A 23,277-nucleotide genomic window follows, 5' to 3' on the forward strand; every position below is an offset into this window, starting at 1 on the left:
TCCGTGGATCTGAAGGATGCGTATTTTCATGTTCAGATAGCCAAACATCACCGAAAGTTCCTGCGATTCGCTTTCGCGGATTTAGCGTACCAATTTGCTGTACTCCTGTTCGGACTGGCATTAGCTCCACGCACATTCTCGAAGTGCGTGGATGCGGCGCTTTCCCCTCTCAGAGCGAGCGGTAAGCGCATTCTGAATTGTCTGGACGATTGGTTGATTTTAGCCCATTCACGGGAGGCGCTATCCGGTCATACGCAGATGCTGCTTCGTCAGTTGACATCCCTGGGGCTGCGCGTGAACATGCAGAAGAGCAAGCTCATTCCGAGTCAGTGTATAACGTATCTGGGGGTATGTTTCGACTCTCTCTAGAGCGGACGGAGTCCAACTCTTCAGCTCTACATTTGCTCAGGCCGGGTCGGTCTGTTCCCCTGAGGGAGTTTCAGAGGCTTTTGGGTCTCATGGCATCAGCCTCGGTGGTCTGCCACCTGGGTCTTCTGCACATGCGACCGCTACAGTTTTGGCTGAAGGCTCGGGTTCCATGGAAAGCATGGTGCGGGTCGAGTGCGAGTCCCGGTTACACTCAATTCCTCAGTGCCCTGAGCCCGTGGCGCGACCTGAGCATGTTCAGTCGGGGAGTTCCCCTGGGGCTGGTTACGAGACGCATAGTCGTTTCGACGGATGCGTCGTCCTCCGGATAGGGCGCAGTGTGCGAGGGCATGGACACAGTCACTGAGAAAATGGCATATAAATCGTTTGGAGCTGAAGGCAGTGTCTCTAGCTCTCCATACTTTCCAGTCGAGGCTGGAGAAGAAACATGTCCTGATTCGCACCGACAACATGTCCGTGGTTTCGTACATAAATCGCCAGGGAGGAGTCCACTCAGGAACTCTTTTCAAACAGGCTGCGAGTCTTCTAATGTGGGCAGATCGGCATCTACTCTCTGTCAGGGCAGCGCATATCCCCGGTCGTCTGAACTGCGGAGCGGACATGCCTTCGAGGGAAGGTCTTCCGCACGGGCAATAGAAGCTTCATCCCGACTCAGTGCGGTCACTTTGGGAGCGCTTTGGGAAGGCGGAAGTGGATCTATTCGCGACAAGCGAGAACGCGCACTGCCCGCTGTATTTCTCGCTGACCCACTCCCCCATGGGGAGCGACGCTCTGACGGTGCGTTAGCCGGACGTTCGGCTTTACGTGTTTCCTCCGGTGAAGATCTTGCCCCTGGTGCTGTGCAAAATCAGAGAGGAGACGGCGACGGTGATCCTCGTCGCTCCGTTTTGGCCGAATCAACCCTGGTTTCCGGACCTGAGCGAATTGTTAACGGCACCGCCGTGGCGGATTCCCTGTTGTCCCAAGCGAACGGCACGATATTTCACCCCAGCCCGCAGCTGTGGAGCTTTCATGCCTGGCCTCTTCGGGGGTTTTAAATGCACTTCCTCGGCGTGTTCTTGACACTATTTCGGAGTGTCGTGCGCCTTCCACTAGGCGTTTATACACTCTCATATTTGTGTTTGTTAAATGGTGCAGTAGTAACAATATCGACCCGATGTCCTGCCCCGGGTCTGATATTTTATGCTTCCTGCAGCACAGGCTGGACAACGGCGGACTCCCGTCAACACTGAAGGTTTATGTGGCTGCTATCGCCTCGTTTCGTTCCCCGGTTGATGGGCAATCGATTGGAAGGCACATGCTGGTGGTCAGATTCCTCAGAGGAGCGAGGAGACTTTTTCCCACGCGATCCCCTTCGGTGCCGCCTTGGGATTTAGCGCTGGTGTTGAAGGCTCTCTCTTCTCCCCAATTCGAGCCTTTGGACGCGGCTTCCATAAGAGAGCTCACTCTAAAAACTGTTCTCCTTCTTGCCCTTGCTTCGGCTAAGCGCATAGGGGATCTACAAGCGCTCTCAGTCGGTGCTGATTTCATTCATTTTGGAACCGGCGACTGCAACGTCACTCTCCGGCCGAAATCGGGTTATGTGCCAAAGTCTATGTCTACCCCATTTAGAGCACAGGTCATTTCTTTGCCTGTCGCTTATGTTACACAGTTGTTGCCGCGTTGCTGTTCACGCTGTGCTTGGTGTACTTTTATGATCTCTGTTATATCCGCCCGGGAATCCGTGCTGGCTCTTACTGTTGTGGTGTCTGCCCTCTTTCAGCGCAGCCCGCTGGATTTGTTGGGTTTGGATAAGCAAATTTGGCAGGAGCCCGATCTAGCAGTTCATTGGCCTGTTCAGTGATTTAGCAGTTAATTGGCCGATTTAAGCCAATCAGCTGTTGACGCTTAGGGCGACCTCGCGAATGGTTAAAATTGTATGCTTCCCATGCGTGTGTGTTTTAACCCAGTTTTTCTGGCTGATTTTGCAAGCTCTCACGGCGGGATTGTACTACCGTTCCATATGCGGTTCTCCGCAATGTCGAAGTGACCGCTCTCGAAAGGGAACGTCTCCGGTTACTTTCGTAACCTCGGTTCCCTGAGGAGCGGGAACGAGACATTGCGTAGATCGCCGTGTTCGCCGCTCATCACCGTGCAGTAGAGAAGCGCGGATGAGCAAAAATGTCAACCGCATCCGCTGCTTCAAATAAATTATCCACCCGCCACCCGTCTGCATGTAAAATTTTCTCTGATATAGATTTCCGCACCCGACCCGGACCCGATCATCACTTTAATTACTCAGTAAATTTTCTAGCACTGTCTTTGTCTGTAAATGCTTAAATCTAATCTTTCGATTTAGCACACACATGATGTACCATAAGAGGTACCAGTCTTATCGCTTTCATATACATACAGTGCGTCACAGTAGTTGCATATTTCAAACCCAGCACTTTATTCTACCTTGTTAAACACTTCGCTAAAACGCTCCCACACGGTACTTTTCTTTCCTACCTTTTGTTTTGTTTTCAATTCTCCCTTTTTAAATTTCTCTCGGATCTGATTTGCCTCCTACGATGGCGTTTTAGTGCCACGTTAAAAATAAAAACAAATTCTCGAAATGTTTCGAGAATAAAGTCGAAATGTTACGAGAATAAAGTCAAAATGTTTCGAGAATAAAGTCGAAATGTTACGAGAATAAAGTCGAAATGTTACGAGAATAAAGTCAAAATGTTTCGAGAATAAAGTCGAAATGTTACGAGAATAAAGTCGAAATGTTACGAGAATAAAGTCGAAATGTTACGAGAATAAAGTCGAAATGTTTCGAGAATAAAGTCGAAATGTTACGAGAATAAAGTCGAAATGTTTCGAGAATAAAGTCGAAATGTTACGAGAATAAAGTCAAAATGTTACGAGAATAAAGTCGAAATGTTTCGAGAATAAAGTCGAAATGTTACGAGAATAAAGTCGAAATGTTACGAGAATAAAGTCGAAATGTTTCGAGAATAAAGTCGAAATATTTCGAGAATAAAGTCGAAATATTTCGAGAATAAAGTCGAAATGTTTCGAGAATAAAGTCGAAATGTTACGAGAATAAAGTTGAAATGTTACGAGAATAAAGTCAAAATGTTTCGAGAATAAAGTCGAAATGTTACGAGAATAAAGTCGAAATGTTACGAGAATAAAGTCAAAATGTTACGAGAATAAAGTCGAAATGTTTCGAGAATAAAGTCGAAATGTTTCGAGAATAAAGTCGAAATGTTACGAGAATAAATAATGTTGCGCGCATTTCTTTTAAATTACTGCAAATTAGCGCTCGAATAAAAATTTGTTTAAAACATATTCGTATTTTTTGAGAAATTTTGTTAATATTGTATATGATATTATCGACTCGCGACCCACCCGCAGAATCAGAATCTATTTTTTTATTACCCGACCGCACCTGCGGATTTAACCGCCATCCGCGCATAACTACCGTGCAGGCGTTCTCTCTTAGATTCTGAGGATTGTCGTCACATGCACTGTATTTATACTGATTGGATTCGTCAGTATTTGCATACTGTTGCATTCTTGCGACAATTGGCCAGTTTTTTTACTGCCGTTATCCAATAAGACTTCAGGAAAAGTGAAAAAGGGGAGGAGTTTCATATGCGGTTTCTCCGCAATGTCTCTTTCCCGCTTCCAGGTAACCGAAGTTACGAAAGTAACCGGAGACGTTTTCCCCGCGGTTTTAGAAGCTAGACCCCTCTCAGACGCACTGCTGCTATAGCCATTCATTCATTCATTTGGCTTGTTTTCTTACAGGCGTTCATTTTATTTACCAAAAACAAAAGTTGCATATGTTATCAAATTTATTTATGGTTTACTGGGAGATATATGGAAAAATATGGAAAACCAACATTACAAAACATTGTTTTTTGAGATGTCTATTTATTATCAAGGTCTGATATATGTTAGACAAATCAGCATAAAGGGAGCGCTAAATATCTAACTTCTGGTCTCCGCAACTGTTCTGTTTAGTGATTTGAGCTAGAGCAGAGGTGGGCAAACTACTGCCCGTGGCCCCAAATCTGGCCTCCCAAGCAATTTCATTTCAAGGCGGTTTTTAAATGTATTCAATAACATTGCTTCGTTCGTGTCTTGTGTCTTTTGAAGCTTCTCGCGCTGATGCGGGACGAGTGTTTATGAGCTTTGGTTTACTATAGCATGACATGGCAATTTCTGTTATCAAAAGCGCGTCTCAAGACACTTGCACCCTGAGCACTGAGAAAGAGATACGGCTGTGAAGTATGGTACTGTTGTTCTGCACTCGGTAACTGTTGCTGTGAAATGCTTTAGAGAGACTGGTTTAACTTTGACTTGAAGTCCGACTTGTGAAATGGTTCCCGTCATAGATATATATAGTTCCTATATATATACTGGTGAAATATGGCATGGCTCTTAGCCAATCAGATTCGAGAACCAGAATAATTGTAAATATGGTTCACAATTGTTTAACTCCTATTGTAATACCACAATGTTTTAATTTTAAAACTAAATATTACATAACTGATTTTAGTATATACATGTAAGCTATAACCTGTTCAAATGTTTTTTTCAATTTAAAAGTTAAATGAGATCAAATATTTACTGCATTTTAAAAGCCATAAATTCGATATTGAGCGAAATTCTAAATGAACAGTCCCATTTTACCATGTGGCCCCTTGGGATTAATTGGACACCCCTGAATTAGAGGAATATTTGAAAAAATGTCAAGATTAAAAATGATGTATCCTGTAAATTATTATAATAATGTGTCTTATGACAGTGTGCAAATGTTTTGCCTTATTTTCAATACAAAAGTGTTTATAAAACACAGGTTAGAAGGAATTGCATCCACATACACTACAGTAGTTAAATTTCAGTTTGGAATAAATAAAAAAGATTTAATTTAATGTGCGATTAATATGCGGCCCTTCACAAGGTGTCAGGATCCCAGTCTTTGTCATGGTCTTGTGTGTGTTTGTTTTGTCATTTCGTGGAGAATCGTTCTATTATCCTCCACGTGTTTGGTGTCTACATCACTGGCCCCGCCCCCCTGTCTCCTCATCAGGCTTTCCCCTCACCGGGTTTCCATCACCTCATCACCCACACTCCTGTAGCTTGTCCCCATTAGTACTCTCCCCTGGTTTCTCATTCTTTACTGTCTTATTATTATTTTCCGCTGATAGTTTCCCTCTATTTAAATCCCTTTTGTGCTCTCGTCCAGCGTCAGACCGTTGCGTGTTATATGCCAGTTCTGACTGTCAGTCTAGCGTGTCTAGCACTGTTAAAGTCTTGTTAGATTATCATAGTTATTCTATAGTTCCGCTTCTCGGATTCATCACAGCTCCAGTGTTTTTGTCTCGTTATTATTTTCTACCTATACCTCCTAATGTTCTCTGGCGCTCCGGATCTCTGTTCTTCCCACTACCAGCACCTCTCCACTAAGGAACGTCAGGCGCGTCTGGATTCATCCGGCGGGTCGAGACTCCTCCCCGCTGAGCGTTCGCTCCTGGAGGACTCAAGAGATCCAGTTCGGATTATTCTCAGATTCTTACCGTGAGTGCCGGTGGGTAGAGGCTTCTCCCCACGCACTCGCGAAGAGACACAGTCCTAGATTCTCCTCTTCTTTTTTTGTGGACTGTACCAAATAAACAGATTTCCTGCAATTGAGTCTCCGACCCTCTATTTTCACTACAAGTCATGACACAAGGAGTCCAAAACTTGATGTGGCCCTCACAGGTGAAAAGTTTGCCCATCCCCTGAGCTAGACTATTGACCAGACAAGCGTTTAACCTACTTCCGGTTTGTACACGTCACGCTGTGAAATACGTCTATGCGCAAATAGGTCAGACGCTGCTGGAGCAAAACTGTCATGCAGAGTGATGACACTTCAATCTGAGGATGACTAAACTGATAAAAAGATTTAATGATTGAATGATTTTACATTCCAAGGGAACATGTAAAAAGCCACAAGTGCATCAGCAAAAACACTCGAAGCATCGTATGCTGTGTCTTTAATTTTGGCGAAAGCTAAAAACCCATTTAGCCTGGCTGAGGAATTGATAATTCCTGCTGGAGCTATGCTCGCTCAGACCATAATGGATAAAACCGCAGCAGACAAGATCAAAACTGTACCTCTGTCACATGACACAGTTTCGCATAGAATTGACAAGATGGTGACTGATATGTAACAACTGGTGGATAAACTCAGGGCTGGTGAATCATTTTCACTTCAATCTGCAAGGCAGGGACACTACAAGTTGGTCACGCTACCTGTTCACCTGAGGAAGGAGCTATTGGATTTATCCACAGACCATGGGTCGGAGACTACTTTTGAAAACTGTTCCCTGACAGAGTTTTGGGTGTGTGTGAGGGGAGAACATGCTTTGGAACACCTACTCCCATTTGGCTCTACCTATCTCTGTGAAACCTCATTTTAAGCAATGACTCATATAAAAACGAAACAAAGAAACAGACTTTGCCTTGAAAATAGTCTGATAACAGCAGTAGCTTCCCTTCCACCAAGAAATGTAAAGATCTTAAGAGAAGGACAGGCCCATGTATCCCATTGAAAGGCTCACTGACAAATTGACTCAAATAGGCACTCTAGACTTGTGTTAAGACATTTATGAAATGTCTTTTGCACTTCTTCCACTGCACTGTTTCTTGGATAGCTTCTGTCCATAATTTATTGCACTACTGAATTGCACTAATACTCACCATAGCCTGACTTATCGTTGTATATACCCATCTGTATATTTCTGTTTATAGTTATAGCCATCTGTATATTATGTTTATTGTACATACCCATTTGTAAACTACTTCATAATACAGATTATTTTCTATCCTGCACTTGCTGCTATTGCACTTCGGTTCAGACAAAACTACATTTCGTTGACTTGTACATGTGTAGTGATAATAAAGTTGAATATAATCTAATCTAGTGGCGAAATGTCATCAATGAAACATATCGAATAAGTAATGACGTAACGAAGCCTCGTTTGCTTAAAATCACGTGACTTAACCAGTTTATATGCATTTCATGGCACTGATTCAATACAAATGTTTCTATACGGGCATTGAGGTTTCATGAAGCCTGTTTCGAAAGTGCCAATCACTTTGTCTTAGAATGTTTGCTGCCTGCCTGATCTTTGCCTGTTTCTGGAACTCTGTAGATTAAAGTTTCATTTAGATCCAAAGCACTTCATGTCTCGGAGCAGTTTCATAACAGTGTGTCGCTTTGATCAACTTGCATTGTTCTTTAAATGTGCTGAATAAATGAACATTATATTGTATTTTAATCATACTGAATACATTAACATTTACTAATATTTTTATGTTTTCTTTCATGCAGCCAGACCGCCGTACAAGGTGTTTTTGAATACTGGTTGTGAGAATGTAAGAAGTTTTTCCCTGACGCTGCTAACCTCGGGCAAAGTGAGCAGTGAGCGATTTCAAATGACAAAATCTTGGCTGTCTGCCACCATTTTTGGTGGTTTGGGAAGGGTAAGAATTTGATTATTTTAATATAATATATAAATATGGTTTTGTCTGAAATTGTTGTGTTTTGTTTGAGCACATATATATGTATATGAGTATATATATGTGTGTATATATATATATATGTTTATGCGTATATACATGTTATGGCAGGCTGTTCAGGAAATTAAAGTATTTATAAAATGATTGGTTGAATATATGGATGAAAGTCTGTATAGATGGAATAAAACTAGAATTTATCAATTTACAGTATGAAACTATGGAATGAGAGTGTTAAATATATGGAATGAAAGTCCAAATATTATAATTAATATAACAAATATATGGAATGAAACATGAAACAGAATATATTGAAGTAAAGTATGAATATATGGATTTAAACATTAATATATGGACTAAATAGACTAACTAAATAGAATGCAATTCAATTGAATGAAATGTGTGTGAATATATGGAATGAAACTGGAGCACAGGGGTCATCTTGGGTTTTTATTTGTGATTGTTCACATGTTTAACAATGGGTGAATCTGCGCGTAATCTAGTTGCAGAAATATAAAATAATAATAAATTCATTTACACGCTGGCGAATGCGTGTACAGGCCAAAATGCTGGCAACCGGACTCAATAAGCTTCTAACGACGAAAAAATACCTTTGCTATTTTATCGTGGTAGACTTAACACAGTAAATCTCACAGGCCAACAAGTACCCGCATGCCCAGCAACTGAAAGAAACATGTCTTACACTTCGACATCACAGGGACTACCCACAGGATCTCCTATCTACAATCTTCGCCTGCTGTTCAACATTTGAACAAACACAAAGAAAAACACAAGATGGTGGATTCTCAATGGTGTTCAGGTCAAGCGAGTTTGCTGGCCAATCAAGCACAGTAACATCATGGTCATTGAACCAGTTTGGTCGCCCAGAAGGAAGGTCTGTGGCGGTGTGCAGTTCCCGCCGTAGCCTGGAGCTGCAGGGAGTCCTCAGCATCTGATGTCAGAAAGTTGCCACCCAATGTTGCAACTGCACTCTCATCCTTTGCATGATGAGGCGTGGTTCCGCTATGGGACAATCTGTGACACCCATAGAAGACAGGTCCGTTGGTCCGTGACAGGGCCCGGACAGTCCGTGGCAATGCTGAAACAGATTTACGTCCACAGGATTCTCAAATCAGCAACGCCACTCGCTGCTGCAAACTGCTTGGTAGCGAGCAGGAAGCAAACGGGGTTGTAGCCGTTTCCAAGCGAACACGGCCAAACGTGACCGCAATACCATTAACACGAAGGCTACCTCAGCATGCTGAGGACCCAGACATGTGACTCAGATATCGTGCCTGTCTGGCTCGTGGATGAGGCGGTCGCGCCTAAGACTACAGCAGCGAGGCTTGCCTGGTGACATAGGGACCCTGTTGGAGAATTTGCTCTTTTAGAAATATGCTCTGTGAAGACACCTTCAGCTACTGAAACGCCCAAGGGAAGTCGCAAAATGCCAGAATGAGTTCCGCTGCTCTGCGTCGTAGGTTAAGTTGGAAGAATCGAAGATCAATCTTTGTTCCAAAGAACAAAAAGGTGAATGAAGGGGCATTTACATGCCGTCCCATTCGCCAAGTTCATTGGCCTTTTCAAAGTATAATCGGAGATAATAGGTTCTCAAGTCAAACCCCATTCTGTCAGTCTCGGAATAAGGATTTTTTTTTTTTACAGGAGATCATCTTTGACATCAGTTCGGAAAAGGACCTTGGAGACATTACCCATGTGAAACTTGAGCTGGACAATTATTCATGGTTTTGTAGGAATATAAGAGTGAAAGCTCCCTCTGGAAAGTGGTTTGAGTTCCCCTGTTATCGCTGGTTACACAAAAAGGAAGTGATTATCAGAGAGGGCAGTGGTATGTACAGACGCACTTTGTTCATTATCCAGTTGTTAATAAAGCATAACTGTTGTTGTTTTTGTTTTGTGTCTATTATGTATTTATTTGTGTGTCATAGCTCGATTGCCTCAGGATGAATCTATAAAAATTGGAACGGAAAGAGAAAACGAACTATCAGAAAGAAAGAAGTTTTTCAGGTTTGATGAAACGGTTCTAGTCTTGAACAAGATTCAATTGCTGTACTTTTAATGTTGTAGATGAATTTAAATGTTTTCTTATAAATATTTATTAAGCAGTAATGTTGGAGTGTATATTGTTAAAGATATCTATTTTGGATAAATGTGTTATTTTAAATCTTTTACTTCAAGAATCCAGAAATTAGACATTAAAACTGCAAGCAGATATCATAGGGCCCTCGCTCTACGAAAAGTCAGGATCTTGCAATGTATAGTTGCAAAAGTCTGAAGATCATAATTTCCAGCTATGCTTCGACCTGTTTGAATCTCTATGATGAGTTAATCACAGTTTAAAACATGCCACTTCCTGTTTCCTGCAGGTGACCATATAACTGTTTCTGAATATAACCATTTAGATGTCTTCAGGCCAGGACTTTTATCAAATGTGTGAAGTCTGGGGTCTGTTTGACGACTTCCTGTTCAAGGCAAAACGGAAAATTTTAGCAGGCCACCAGGGTCACGTCCCCCAATGAAAAGTCAAAATCCTTAAGATGAGAATGCCATGAATATGATGTTGATCGGATAAAAGTTTTTCTCGATTGCTTAGACACATTTCTTGTAATGATGGCTTGTATTCTCAAAACAGTAAACTAAAATCCATATCATATCACCCAATTCTCCAAACATCCTATTTTCAGGTCAAAATGAACACTTCCCCTTTAATAAGTTTAAACGTGTAATTTGGCGAGCCTTTTGGCCAAGGATTCTGTTAATACCAAAGGAAGTTTGCCATTGTAAATGCCAATGTTCCGATATAATTTCCCAAAGAGGACCAATAAACATCTTATTTACTAATTTATCAACTAACTGGCTTTTCCTTCAAAAATCTTTTTTTTTTTATCTTGTGTTAATTCTTTTTGTGATTGTACAAGTAAATAATGTTTTTCGTGTAGCTCAGTGGTAAGAGCAGTGATTTCATAAACGCAAGGTTGTGGGTTCGATCCCATGGGGTTGTACATAAATGTATAGAATATTGCAATCTAAGTCACTTTGGACAAAAGCATCTGCCAGAAGCATGTCAATTTAATGTCATGTTAAATTTTTCTTGTTCAAGATGGAAAGAAGAGCAAGATGGCTTCCCTCAGATCATTGATACCAAACTGGATCAACTGCCTTCTGACGTTCAGTTTGATGAAGAAAAAAAATGGAACTTTCAATGGAATTTCGGTGTAGTGTACGTTTGGGCAAATGTATAATGGCCACAGTGCTCGTTTATTTTGTAATGATTTTTTCCAAAATGTGTAAAATCACAGTATATATTCTGTTTCAGAATCTTTAGATCATATTTGGACAAATTTAAACGTTGGTTCCAATCCTGGGAGCATATAGCAGATTTTGCAAAGATATTTGAAGCTTTTCACTTCAAGGAGACTCATCTAGGTTTGGATTGTTTCTTTATCAAGAGTGATTGTGGAAAACTAACGATGTGGGGCCATTTTTCACACGTGTAAAACCTTTGACGCTTGATTCAGTTTTCTTCTTTTAAAACCGGACAGAGAGTGTGATGGAAAACTGGACTACAGATAACATGTTTGGCTATCAATATTTGAATGGCTGCAATCCTGTCATGATCAGGAAGTGCGAGAATCTTCCAGCGAAATTTCCAGTCAGACATGAGATGGTGGAGGGCTCTCTGCAGAGAGGTCTTACCTTACAACAGGAATTAGAGGTCAGAAACTTGTAAATAACTAGAACAGCCGGTCAGTTATCACTTCCAAGACTTGCTTGATGCATTGTTACATCCTTTACATCATTTAGTAAATTACTCTCTACAATGTTATTTTAACTTACAAACCATTTGTTTCAAACTGTAACACATTAATAACAAATCTCATATAATATTTAAACTAGACTACCACCACTTGACAGCATATTCGGTCATTCTGCTAGCTCAGGTGCCTTATACACACATTATATTGCTACTATGTAGTTACATGTATAAAGTTTTACTTTAACTTTGTCACTTGTTGTATGTATAGAAAATGTTTATTGTCAGAACTGTGATTTTGTACAATATGTGTATTGTATTTAGTGTCCTGTAATTGTTAGTACTGCTATATTTGCCAGAATTGCACACAAGCTTCTCACCTACTGTTGCACTTGTGCATATGGAAGTGTGACAATAAAGGTGATTTGAATTGATACACTAACATACATAGGTGTTCACTTTATAAAATAGCTCTGTGATTCTAGGCAGGAAACATCTACATAGCGGATTATGAAATCTTGGATGGATTGGATAAGACCCCCAAGTACTATTTGACTGCACCCATCTGCCTACTGTACAACAACAGACTGAAGCAAATTGTGCCAATTGCCATTCAGGTATGTGTCCCATAAAGAATCAGTGTGAACTGAAAAAAGGAATGAACTGAAAGTTAAAGTGAGGAAATTTGCTCAGGAATATGTGTTGTTTGACCAAAATGTATGCTTGGCTGAAACAGCTCAGTCAAAAACCAGGGAGCCCAATCTTTCTCCCAAATGACGATGGTTACGTTTGGATGCTTGCCAAGATGTGGGTAAAGTCTTCAGACTTTAATGTACACCAGCTGGTCACACACCTTCTTAAGACACATCTGATGTCAGAGGTTTTTGAAGTAGCCATGTACAGACAGCTCTCTCCAGTCCACCCTGCATACAAGGTATGTGTTGTTCTCATACACAGTCATGTTATGTTGGTTAAGTGCAAAACTGAAAATTGTGTTATTCATCCTGTATGACCTGGTTCTGGAGGTTCCTCATCCCTGCACATTTTTATACCTTCCTTATTAGACACACCCGATTCAAGTTAGATAAGGGATATATCAGGATGTGTAGTGCTGGGGGTCCTTCAGGACCGCTTCGATAACTAAGAAACCCTGCCCTAGTGCACACATTGGGGAACCAATACCCACTCCACCATGGCTTATCGTCTGCCAGTAGCATTGACCTTTGAATATAATAACACTGATAAAATGGAAGAGGGGCTTGTGCACAATGATTCTTATATTGAGAGGAAGCCCAACATCATTCTTATATTGTGGAAACTACAGCTCAAAAGCTGAGGCACAGCACAGCCGAAAAAATTAACACTGAACACAAGGAGTGAATGGCATGCTCAGCCCTTTTGTATTTGCAGTTGCACCAGTAGTGACATCACTGGCTGTTACCAGTCAATGTCAAGTTCATCAAGTTTGTGATAAGACACACACAAGTCATTCCAGATGCATTCCCCAATGTGTCCTCTGTTTTTTTGTTTGAGGTTAGGCTTCCCGAATACATTTTTATGATGTAATGCACATGTTCAATGAATTCTTTGCTTCTTACAGTTACTGGCACCTCATGTCCGTTTCACAATTGCAATCAATACAGAGGCCCGTAAAAGACTCATCAATGAAGACGGGGTCTTTTGCCAGGTAGATTTGCATCTAATTTAATATATCCACATATAAACAGCATCTTGTTTGGATCCAAAGCAATTCTGTTCATATGTGATTATATCGTCTTTGTCTGGCAAGGCATCATTTCTGTCCTTGACATAGGTTTAAAGGTGAACACAGTGTTAACAGCATTATGAGTTGATCCTAGAGATCAATGGTTCTACGATAAACTTGCCAATCGCATTTCTTAACTCTCTAAGGGGAGGGCAGCACACAAAACTGTTCCCTTACAACAACAAAATATCTTGACTCTGACAAACTGATCCGAATCAAAGCAACCTGCTCGGGGGTTTTCTTTAAACTATCTTTCCCTCCAACGTCCCTCTGCTGGATAGCCTTCATAGTGTTGTGGGTCCTAGGGTTTCTAGGCTAAAAGCCTTTTTCCATACCGCGTCTTCTAACATGCCTTCGCTGGATAGTATTTATAATGCTAACTCGGGTCCTAGCTCCTGCATGACTTTATCCTTCCTTTTATACTTAAAATCCACAGACCTTTTATGTAATACATAAGACATCGCTATTTCTACAGTCTTTCTAATAGGGATTTCACGGTACCATAAACATATCGTACGATACTATACCTTATAAAGTACCACAATAACACGTAGTATTGCAATGCTGTGTCATGTTCAAAATTAAAATCTACAAAATAAACAAAAACTATTTAATACACAGATCTAGATGAAATATCTTGTATTTAGTGAACTGTATTATACTGTCCACTACAATATTTTCTGGTGTTAACTGTAGAAATTGGATAAGTTTTAGCAAATACTGTAGTATACTATAATATTTACTTTGTTAAGATTTAAAAACACAAGTGTCTAGTAATTTTAGCAACGTTTACTGTAGTAACTACTAAATAATTAATGTTTTTACAATGAAACTTATTCAATAAATGTGCGACAAATTATATTTATAGCATTGCTTATAAAGGAAAATGTTAGGTTTACTTTAAATGTGACTAAAACGCCCAGTAGGTGGCCCCAATTTTTTATGTCAGTGAATTATTCAACCAACTGGTTCAACATCAGATCCATTCAAGAACGAAGCAATTGTCTTGATGAATGACTCACTGAATCATTATCTCATCCGGCTCATTCAAAACACAGATTCATTTAGGAGAGAAACACAGCAAAAATACAGATGAAAGTGTTCAAATGAATGTTTATGCGCATATGCAACATTAGTGACGGCACTACGCAAGGAGCATTGCAGGAATTTAGAAGCTTTAGCGTCGTGATTCTACCGTACAGCACTGGAACACCGTGCAAGCCTACTTTCTAATGGCTGCTTACTCTTTTCCTTCCATCAACATGAGCAGACATGCCCCTTACTGCGGATTTGCTACAAGTTTGTTTTTGTACTCGGCCCGACTCAAAATATTCTCAAACGCTTTTGAAAAAATACTAACCTTGCCTTTAACATTGTCTTGCCATTCATCATTTTTGAGAGAGAAGCGTTAAAACCAATATAAAAGAACTATAAACTATCAAACGAAAATAAATAAAAGCAAATTGTTTAGGGTTGTTTGATGCAAATTAGAGCCTCAATACATATTACAATTGAACAGAGCAGATTATAAAGTACAAAATGAGCAGGTAGTGGTGCAACTGGAAATGACATTACATCTTAATGTTCGGGAGTGAAAAACTCACTCGCTCATCCGCAGTGTTGCGCAGGCGCTGCAGGTAAACACACATAAAGACGTGTTCTAAAAGTTGATTAGTAATTCAATTTGTTGAAGTGATATGTATTTTTCTTTGTGTTTATCCTTTTCAATTAGTAGCACACAACACCATTCTTTTATCTCAGTTTGGCTTCTTAAGACTTCTTAATATTTAGACAATTAATGACTGAATTATCTGTATCCAGATTAGTAGCTTAAGTGCTGCTGGGATTAATGAATTAATGAAGAGGGCCACGAAGACTTTTACCTTCAAGTCCCTGTGTTTCCCTGAGGCCATAAAAGAGCGAGGAATGGAAGATGCCCCCAAATACTATTATAGAGATGATGGAATGAAGGTCTGGGAGGCCATTAACTGGTAGGTGGTTGGGTAACAATGGTTCAGATTCTGTACTACTAGTGCAAAAATACAAATTAGCCCAATGAACATGTTTGGCATCATTTTATGGATCTTCCTGTAGGTTTGTTTCTGAAGTGATTGAAATCTACTATGACAGCGACGAGGCGGTTCAAAAAGATGTGGAGATTCAAGAATTTGTTAAGGACGTTTCCAAATATGGCATGCAGGACACCAAGGGTGAAAGTGAGTACAGGTTCATCTTTAGCAGAACGACCCTGTATGTTAATCTGAACTAGCAATCCATTTTTATATATTCTAAATGTATGCTTGTGCATTAAATCAACTTTAATTGAAGACAAGATAAAAGCAAATCGTCACCGTTTACAGAGTTTCCACACTCTCTGAAAACTCGTGAGGAGCTGTCTAAATACCTGACTGCAGTGATATTCAATGCTTCAGCACAGCATGCTGCCGTCAATTTTGGACAGGTGAGATAACAAATTTACAGATTATTCTATGCCCGGCAAAATTCTGCATGATATTTAAAGAGTAAACTTCTGCGTTCTAGTTAGACTGGCATGCCTGGATCCCCAACAGTCCTCCTAATATGCGCAAGCAGCCTCCACAAAATAAGGACTTTGTGAATTTGGAATATATCATGGATACTTTGCCTGACCGTGATTGTTCCATTAATGTTCTCGGAACAGCTTGGGGGCTCAGTCGGTTCCAGGAAAATGAGGTTTGACATCTGATTTTACTTTCCATTTTAAATTGTAGAGGACATGGCAGCAGCCTCTTTCAAATAACATGAAAACACAGAAGGGCAAATATCATTTTAAAATGCATGTTGGTTCAAATACATTTAAAATGATACTAATAGCTGAAGATTATTTTCTTGCTACAGTTCAATTTTGTTTTACTTATATCGCGCCATATTCAGAATTTTGCATTGTTGCAAAGTTGTTAACATACAATGTTGGTTACTGTTAGAGTACGGAGAAGGACGCGCCAGGTTGCGGCGGGGCAAGATGTGCTTGATTGCCTCCGTCTGCTTCTTTACTACTTTACAGAGAACTGCTATTAGAATTCCTTGATGGTGTCGCGAACAGGCCACCTTGCACGATGCGCGGATCGAGAAAGCATTCCTTCTCAGCATCTCTCATCTGCGCTAGGTTGAGGCATAGGTGTCTCAACAGTGTAGACATCAAAAGACCCAGCGCTCGCCGTAACCTTAGTCCTACGTAACCGCTGGGTAGCACTTTCCCTCTTCGAGCTGCTTCAATGCCTTGGCCTGTTGGACTTGCAGGATGCTTTGGAAGGGACCCTTGGTCGCTCCCTTCAGCTGGCGGTCATCTGCGGGGACAAATGTTCCACAACAGCACGCTCAGCCTGGGGAACATCAACATATCCCTTAGCTGCTTTGTGTCGAGGGAAAGGCGGCGTTCCAGGTCTTTGTGAGCTCTCTAGGCACTTCTGGGTAAAAAAGGAAGTAGTTTGCCACCGCGCTCTGTATCCAGGTACCAATAGTCCAGCCGTGTTGAATATTACATTTTACATTTCTTAGCACACCAAGGTGACTAGAAACATGCTGTTGTCCAGTGATGATGTCTTGTTTCACAGGAGTATAAATATTAGTACCACAAAGCCCAAACCCCCTTAATCATTCATCACAATGGGTAAAACCAAATTATATACACTGAACGAAATTATAAACACAAAACGTCTTGGTAATGTATGTAACCTCAGTTCCCTGATGGAGGGAACGAGACGTTGTGTCGAGAACGACAGATGGGGTTCTCCCTTGAGAACGAATCAACTCTGAGTACTATAGAAAAGGCCAATGAAATTTGGCGAATGAAATTTGCATGTCGGGCTCCGCCCCCGGATATCCGGTATAAAAGGAAGCCGGCGTGCAGCATTTATTTACCTCTTGTTCTGAACAGCCTGAGAGCCTCTCACGACTGCAGCAGAATACGATACGTCTTTGTGGCATAAGGGACACAACGTCTCGTTCCCTCCATAAGGGAACTGAGGTTACATACGTAACCAAGACGTTCCCTTTCTGTCGGTCTCTAGACGTTGTGTCGAGAACGACAGATGGGGTTGCCTATGGAAAACGGCACAACGCTGTATCGCATCACAATCTCTAGCGAAGCGACGGTAACAAGCCTGGGCGTGTCATCTCGAAGCTTTCGTGAAACTTGTAACCTTCCAGTGTGGTGGTCGGGGGTTCCAGAGCTTTCTTGGAGAAAGATGGGTACAGCCCTGACCGGTAAGCTTTCACGGACAGGGCCTTAGCTCTCTACAGGCGAGAGGCCGTCCAGATCGGTTTTACACCGGGAAAAGCGCAACTCTTAATCAGAGAAGCGCTGCAGAGGCCACCTCCTACCCGTGGGAGGAATATGGTGGAGATATGATATGGTCTCGTCCGTGGAGGAGAACGCATGGAACGTGCGGACTGGGTAGTACCGCGAGGTGGAGGTCCACCTGGGGAAGTTCATGGGTTACCAGGTGTGGGAGCCATAGTCATGAGGATATAACAGACGGAACAGCCCACGGTGGGGGTGTTACTGCGTCCGATAGCACAGGTCCGGTTAGAACTATCTGTGTTAGGTCATAAGGTATCCCGTCCTAAGGGGGAAGGCTGCTCTGCCCAGCCAACCCCCAGGAGGTGCTTGCTTAATGATGGATGGAGTGCCTGTTCTTAACCAGTGTCTGGGTAAGAAGGGAGGTTGGTGAGATACCAGTTTCTTAGCCATGTGTTTGGGTAAGAAGAAAAGGGTAGATAGCACACTAACCCAACCTCTTGGAGGGTGGGAAGGTGCTTTCGCAGGCATACGCCCCCCCGGATGCCAGTCCTACATGTCGCCACGCAGGACGTGGGCTGACACCGGGTTTACGCGAAGGTTGTTAACCCTTGCGAGGGTGTTTGGGCGTAGCCCAACGCGCAGCTCTACAGATGTCTGCTAGAGAGGCACTTCTGCCAGTGCCCAGGAGGTGGCAAAACTCCGTGTGGAGTGAGCCCTCACTGCCAATGGGCATTGGAGAGTCTGAGATCGGAATGTCGTCGTAACGGCATCCACGACCCAGTGCGCCAGCCTCTGCTTGGAGACAGCCTTCCCCTTCTGCTGTCCTCCAACACAAACAAGGAGCTGGTCAGAGCTACTGAAGCTCTGCGTGCGGTCCAGTCTTCCTCCCCGATGGGGAGCGCCTGCAAGTCCACTACTTGGTCCCCGAAGGGAGAAGTGGGAACTTTGGGCACGCATCTGGGCCTTGTTCTCAAGATAACGTGAGAGTTAGCCAGGACCGAATTTAAGGCAATATGGGGACACAGAGAATGCTTGGAGGTCCCCTACCCTCTTGACGGAAGCGAGCGCCTACAGGAGGGCCGTCTTACTCAGGTGAGGAAGATCGGAACCTCCGAGGGGCTAAACGCCTAGTAGATGGGGCCCTAGCCTGGGTGATGGTCTCAGCCGTATAGGGGGAGTAGCCATCTCAGGATCTTCTGTCCCGTCTAGAGACCAGACCTGGGTGTTCAAGAGGTCTGATCTGGGATGCCAGAACGTGTCCTTCCCCTGAGAGAGCAGGTCCTCCGTCAGGGTGTGTTCAGGGGGAGTCGCTGTCCAGAGCATCAACTCTGAAGCCAAGTGTGGTTAAACCAGTGCGGTGTAACCAATAACACTTGGTGCTCCTATTCCCTGACCTTGCACAGTGTCTGGGTGTCACTCTTCTGCACAAGGTTTAGCAGGGGGTGTCTCTCCTGGACCACTACCGTGGACATCGTCTGACCCAGGGCCCGTGCAGCCGCCATAGTCGCCCGTAGAGCGCTGTCAGCGGCGGCACGGAAATCCTGCATTATACCCAGGTCGGCCTTACCCTCGTGGGGCTCTCTCAACGCCTTGGCCTGGTGGACCTGCAGGCTGGCCATGGCGAAGAGAGAGGAGGCAGCATTGGCTGCCCCACCATCGAGGGAAGTAAGGGAGGTGGAGCTGGTTTTCACTGGAGCGGTCCGTGAGTGGAGCGCTCCAAGTTTTACACAGCTCCTCATGCACCTCCGGAACCCTGGTTAGCATGAATGACATCATTTCTGCTTCCTCCTAGCTCGACCGCTGGGGGTGGAGCTCGGATTCGTCAGAGCCGGATGTCAGTCTCCCTCCGATGCTGCGAGCGACATCTCATCTACGTCACACATCGTTCCCGATGTGTTTGCGTGAGAATCCGGACGGTATGCCACCGCCGGTTGGGGAACGTTCAGAAGAGCGAATCGGGGTGCGATCGGCACGTGAGCACTTAGCTGGCGGGTTTACGTTTGCAGAGTTCCCCATATCACTAACGCTGCTAACGTGGGTGGTCATCCGGGCCGTAGCCACAGATGTCACAGCCCGGGTAGCAGACGAAATTGTGGCTGGTTCCTGTAGGAAGACAGCCACCCGTGACCGCAACTTCTGAATGACAATCTGCCCGCAGTGCAGATGTGTGGAGAATGCTCTGTCAGTCCTGAAAAGGACTTCTAGATAAAATCACACACACCTCGGAACTGCCGAGACGCCCAGGGGAAGGTCGCTGCAGGTAGGGACTATCCGCTGCTACACGTCGTAGATCCGACAGTAGAAGAAGACGAAGAATGCATAGAATTCGTTCTGTTCGTAGTCATGAGCGAAGGCTCTGAAGAAAAAAAGGTAAATGAATGCTGCACGCCGGCTTCCTTTTATACCGGATATCCGGGGGCGGAGCCCGGCATGCAAATTTCATTCGCCAAATTTCATTGGCCTTTTCTATAGTAGTCAGAGTTGATTGGTTCTCAAGGGCGAACCCCATCTGTCGTTCTCGACACAACGTCGAGAGACCGACAGAAAGGGAACCCCATTTTTCATGAACTGAACTCAAAGATCTTAGACTTTATCTATGTACACAAAAGGCCAATGTCTCTCTAATTTTGTTGGCAAATCTGTCTAAATCTATGTTATTGAGCTCTTTGCGGAGATAATCCATTCACCTCATTTATGACTGGTTTTGTGCTCCAGGGTCACATATGTATTAGGCATGTGATGGTGAGAATATTTTCCATCAGCGTGTGAGATCATACACATTTTACATTGTATCAGCTCACTTTTGAATGAGTGGCTTTTCTGGGCAGCAATTGCTTGAATGGTGGGTTCATTATTACTCTCTCAAAAAAACTGAACTACACTCTCTAAAAATAAGCAGAAGTTTAATTAACAAGATTAATAATGACTATACGCCAAATTGGCTTATAGGCAATCAAACAAATAATTTTTTTTTCCAAAACGATTAGGAATTAAAAAGAATGTTTAATATAAGACAGTTTTAAGGCACAGAATACATGCTGCAATTAGAAATATGCTTGTTGTTTTTGTGACAAGACTGGTGTTAAACTATTGTTGTACATTATAAATTATAGAATAATACTAAAGTGTAAATCATTTTATATATTATAATTATTAAAGCGGGGGCAACACATGCAGTTTCTGCATATGTCATGTTAATCTTTAGAACCTACAATGTAGGAAGGAAGGAAAATGGAGGAAGTTTAACCCATTGTCAGCAGGTAACATTCATCTTCTTAATTATTATCAATAATAAATAATCAAAAATTAGAATTAAACTTTACTTATTATTTCCAATTATTACTTGATCAGAGAAGGTGAATTTACCTAAAAATGGTCAGACACCGAAGAACGAATCATTTATTATTTATTGAACGAGTCAAAATGATGATTTGAATCTCTTGATTCCCACCTTGAAGTTGATGAATACGCACAGTTCCATGGATAATATTTTAGGGTTTATTTAATATTTAATGTTAAGAAATATGAAGAATGCACTCATTTATAAAGATTTTACTGTAACTAATATCCTTACGTTTTATGTGTTGTTTTTATCACCCTCCAGAACCAAATTTAGGGTATGTTTGCCATTATTACTCTAAAAAAATAGGTAGTGCATGTACCCATTCTTATTTATTAAGTTTACTAACCAATACACATTGAGTCACGTCTACCTGATTTGAATGTTTTTTATACTACTCTGGCGAATAGTTAAGCTTGAGAAGCCAGCATGTTTAACAGTGTGAAGAAGACAGATCCATGAAACAGGATTGAACCCCACCATTAAATAAAGGATCAATTTATCTTGTAAAAATAATGATGTTCTTTTCTTTTCTCCGAAGCGGTTCTTGGGCATGTATCCAGATAGGCACTTTATAGAGGAACCAGTGAAGGAAGCCATTAAGACTTTCCGCATGAAACTAGATGACCTGACCGACAGCATCAAGTGCCGCAACAAAGGATTAACAATGAGTTATTCTTATTTGTCCCCAGACAAAATCCCCAACAGTGTTGCAATATAAGAAAATGTCGCCACATCTAACAGTAGCATTTATGGCCTGAATGCTTGATATAGAGAAGAACGGCTCTGCTTACAATATGTAAAGGTGTCACAATTTTGGTTCTATGTTTTTTGGAACTGTTATGTTGAAGTGTGCTTTCCCCTTAGTAGTTTCCATGATGTCACTGATTATTTCATACTGTACCGGTCTTTCATTTATACTTGTATTGAATCTCTGTGTTTCATTTGTCTTTTGATGGTCATCGTCTTTTGTTTGCTTCTGTGTTCTTGGTTCTGGTCTAGATCTAGTTTTTGCTGCATTTGGATCCTCTTTTCCTCATCCCTGCCCTTTTGTTACAAAAAGTTGTAGCAAAACACAGAGCATTGTGCCATTTCCAAAAAAATATGTTTGATATAGAGATATTATCTTAGGGGTAACTGTTGGTCCGGCTCATGGCAGGAAAGCAGAACGTTTATTTGGCCACGCTTTTAAAGAGCACACAAACTTCAGTTATAATCCATTCATCGTTCTTTCTATTCGTTTCTTTATTCATATAAACTTGCCTGATCAGATGTCCATACTATGGTAACCATTGACACATATTTTGATTGATTTATTCGTTTACATAGTCTTTTTACTCATGGGGTATGGTTTGTGTTTTAAATGATCATTTCACTACAGTTAAATGGAAAGCTTTCACAAGTATTGATTTAGATTACCTTGTGAAATATACGGGTTCAGTGGCTGTGTGACTTACAGTAGATGGTGGAAGGAATAATAGTTTTACTTTACAGTATATTCGGTATGAGGGAGGGATTTTTAGTGTCTTACCTTCAAGGTTAGCAAATGAAGATTTACATTTCACATCATGGATATGATATATTTGTTTCATGAATGGTGTAAAGGAATTGTTTTTATATAACGTGTTTTAAACTATTTCGGACTACGCTTCAGATGGTTCTTAAATTGTTTTTTCTTTTATACCCTGGACTTCTCAAAATAAAAAGTTGTTTTCCATTACATATTATCGCAATTGTTTTACTTTGTTGTGTTCTCATTACAGTTGTTTTTTATAATCATAAGCATTTTTTCCCGTAGCTAAGTCATCTGATAAATGCTACTGGGTCTTTACATGGTTTATTTTATTTAATTTTATGGACTCCAGTTTATCACAATATTTTCTGATATTTATTGCAATAACGATATTGTGACGATGACGTGGGCGTGAACAGTGACACGGATAGACGTTAAGGCGCGCAAATAACAATACACCTGGGGCGGGTTTCAGAAACTTTAACCCTAAAATTAGGGTAACTCTGGGTTTTCATTTATATTAAAACTGTACCGTTTTTCTTTAGAGTGAATTAGATATATCAAAAACCATCATCCATCCTCACATCAATAACATCCGACATCGTGGCCATGTATTACAAAGCAGAGCAGATTCTTTCCTTTACATGTTCTCAAAAATGTTAGTTCCCTTTCTGTC

General features: G+C 41.8%; 1 protein-coding gene across 1 annotated transcript; it reads left to right on the plus strand.

The window, feature by feature from the left end:
* Positions 1-11,497: 11,497 nt before the first annotated feature.
* Positions 11,498-21,809, plus strand: LOC130430247 (polyunsaturated fatty acid 5-lipoxygenase-like). Its single transcript, XM_056759283.1, has 9 exons — positions 11,498-11,662; positions 12,187-12,318; positions 12,438-12,635; positions 13,302-13,388; positions 15,288-15,457; positions 15,561-15,682; positions 15,827-15,927; positions 16,008-16,178; positions 21,630-21,809. The coding sequence occupies exons 1-9, from the start codon at positions 11,498-11,500 to the stop codon at positions 21,807-21,809; spliced, it is 1,326 nt and encodes a 441-aa protein (XP_056615261.1).
* The last annotated feature ends 1,468 nt before the right edge of the window (positions 21,810-23,277 follow it).

The sequence above is a fragment of the Triplophysa dalaica genome, chromosome 10 (assembly GCF_015846415.1).
Source record: "Triplophysa dalaica isolate WHDGS20190420 chromosome 10, ASM1584641v1, whole genome shotgun sequence".
NCBI classification, from domain to species: Eukaryota; Metazoa; Chordata; class Actinopteri; order Cypriniformes; family Nemacheilidae; genus Triplophysa; species Triplophysa dalaica.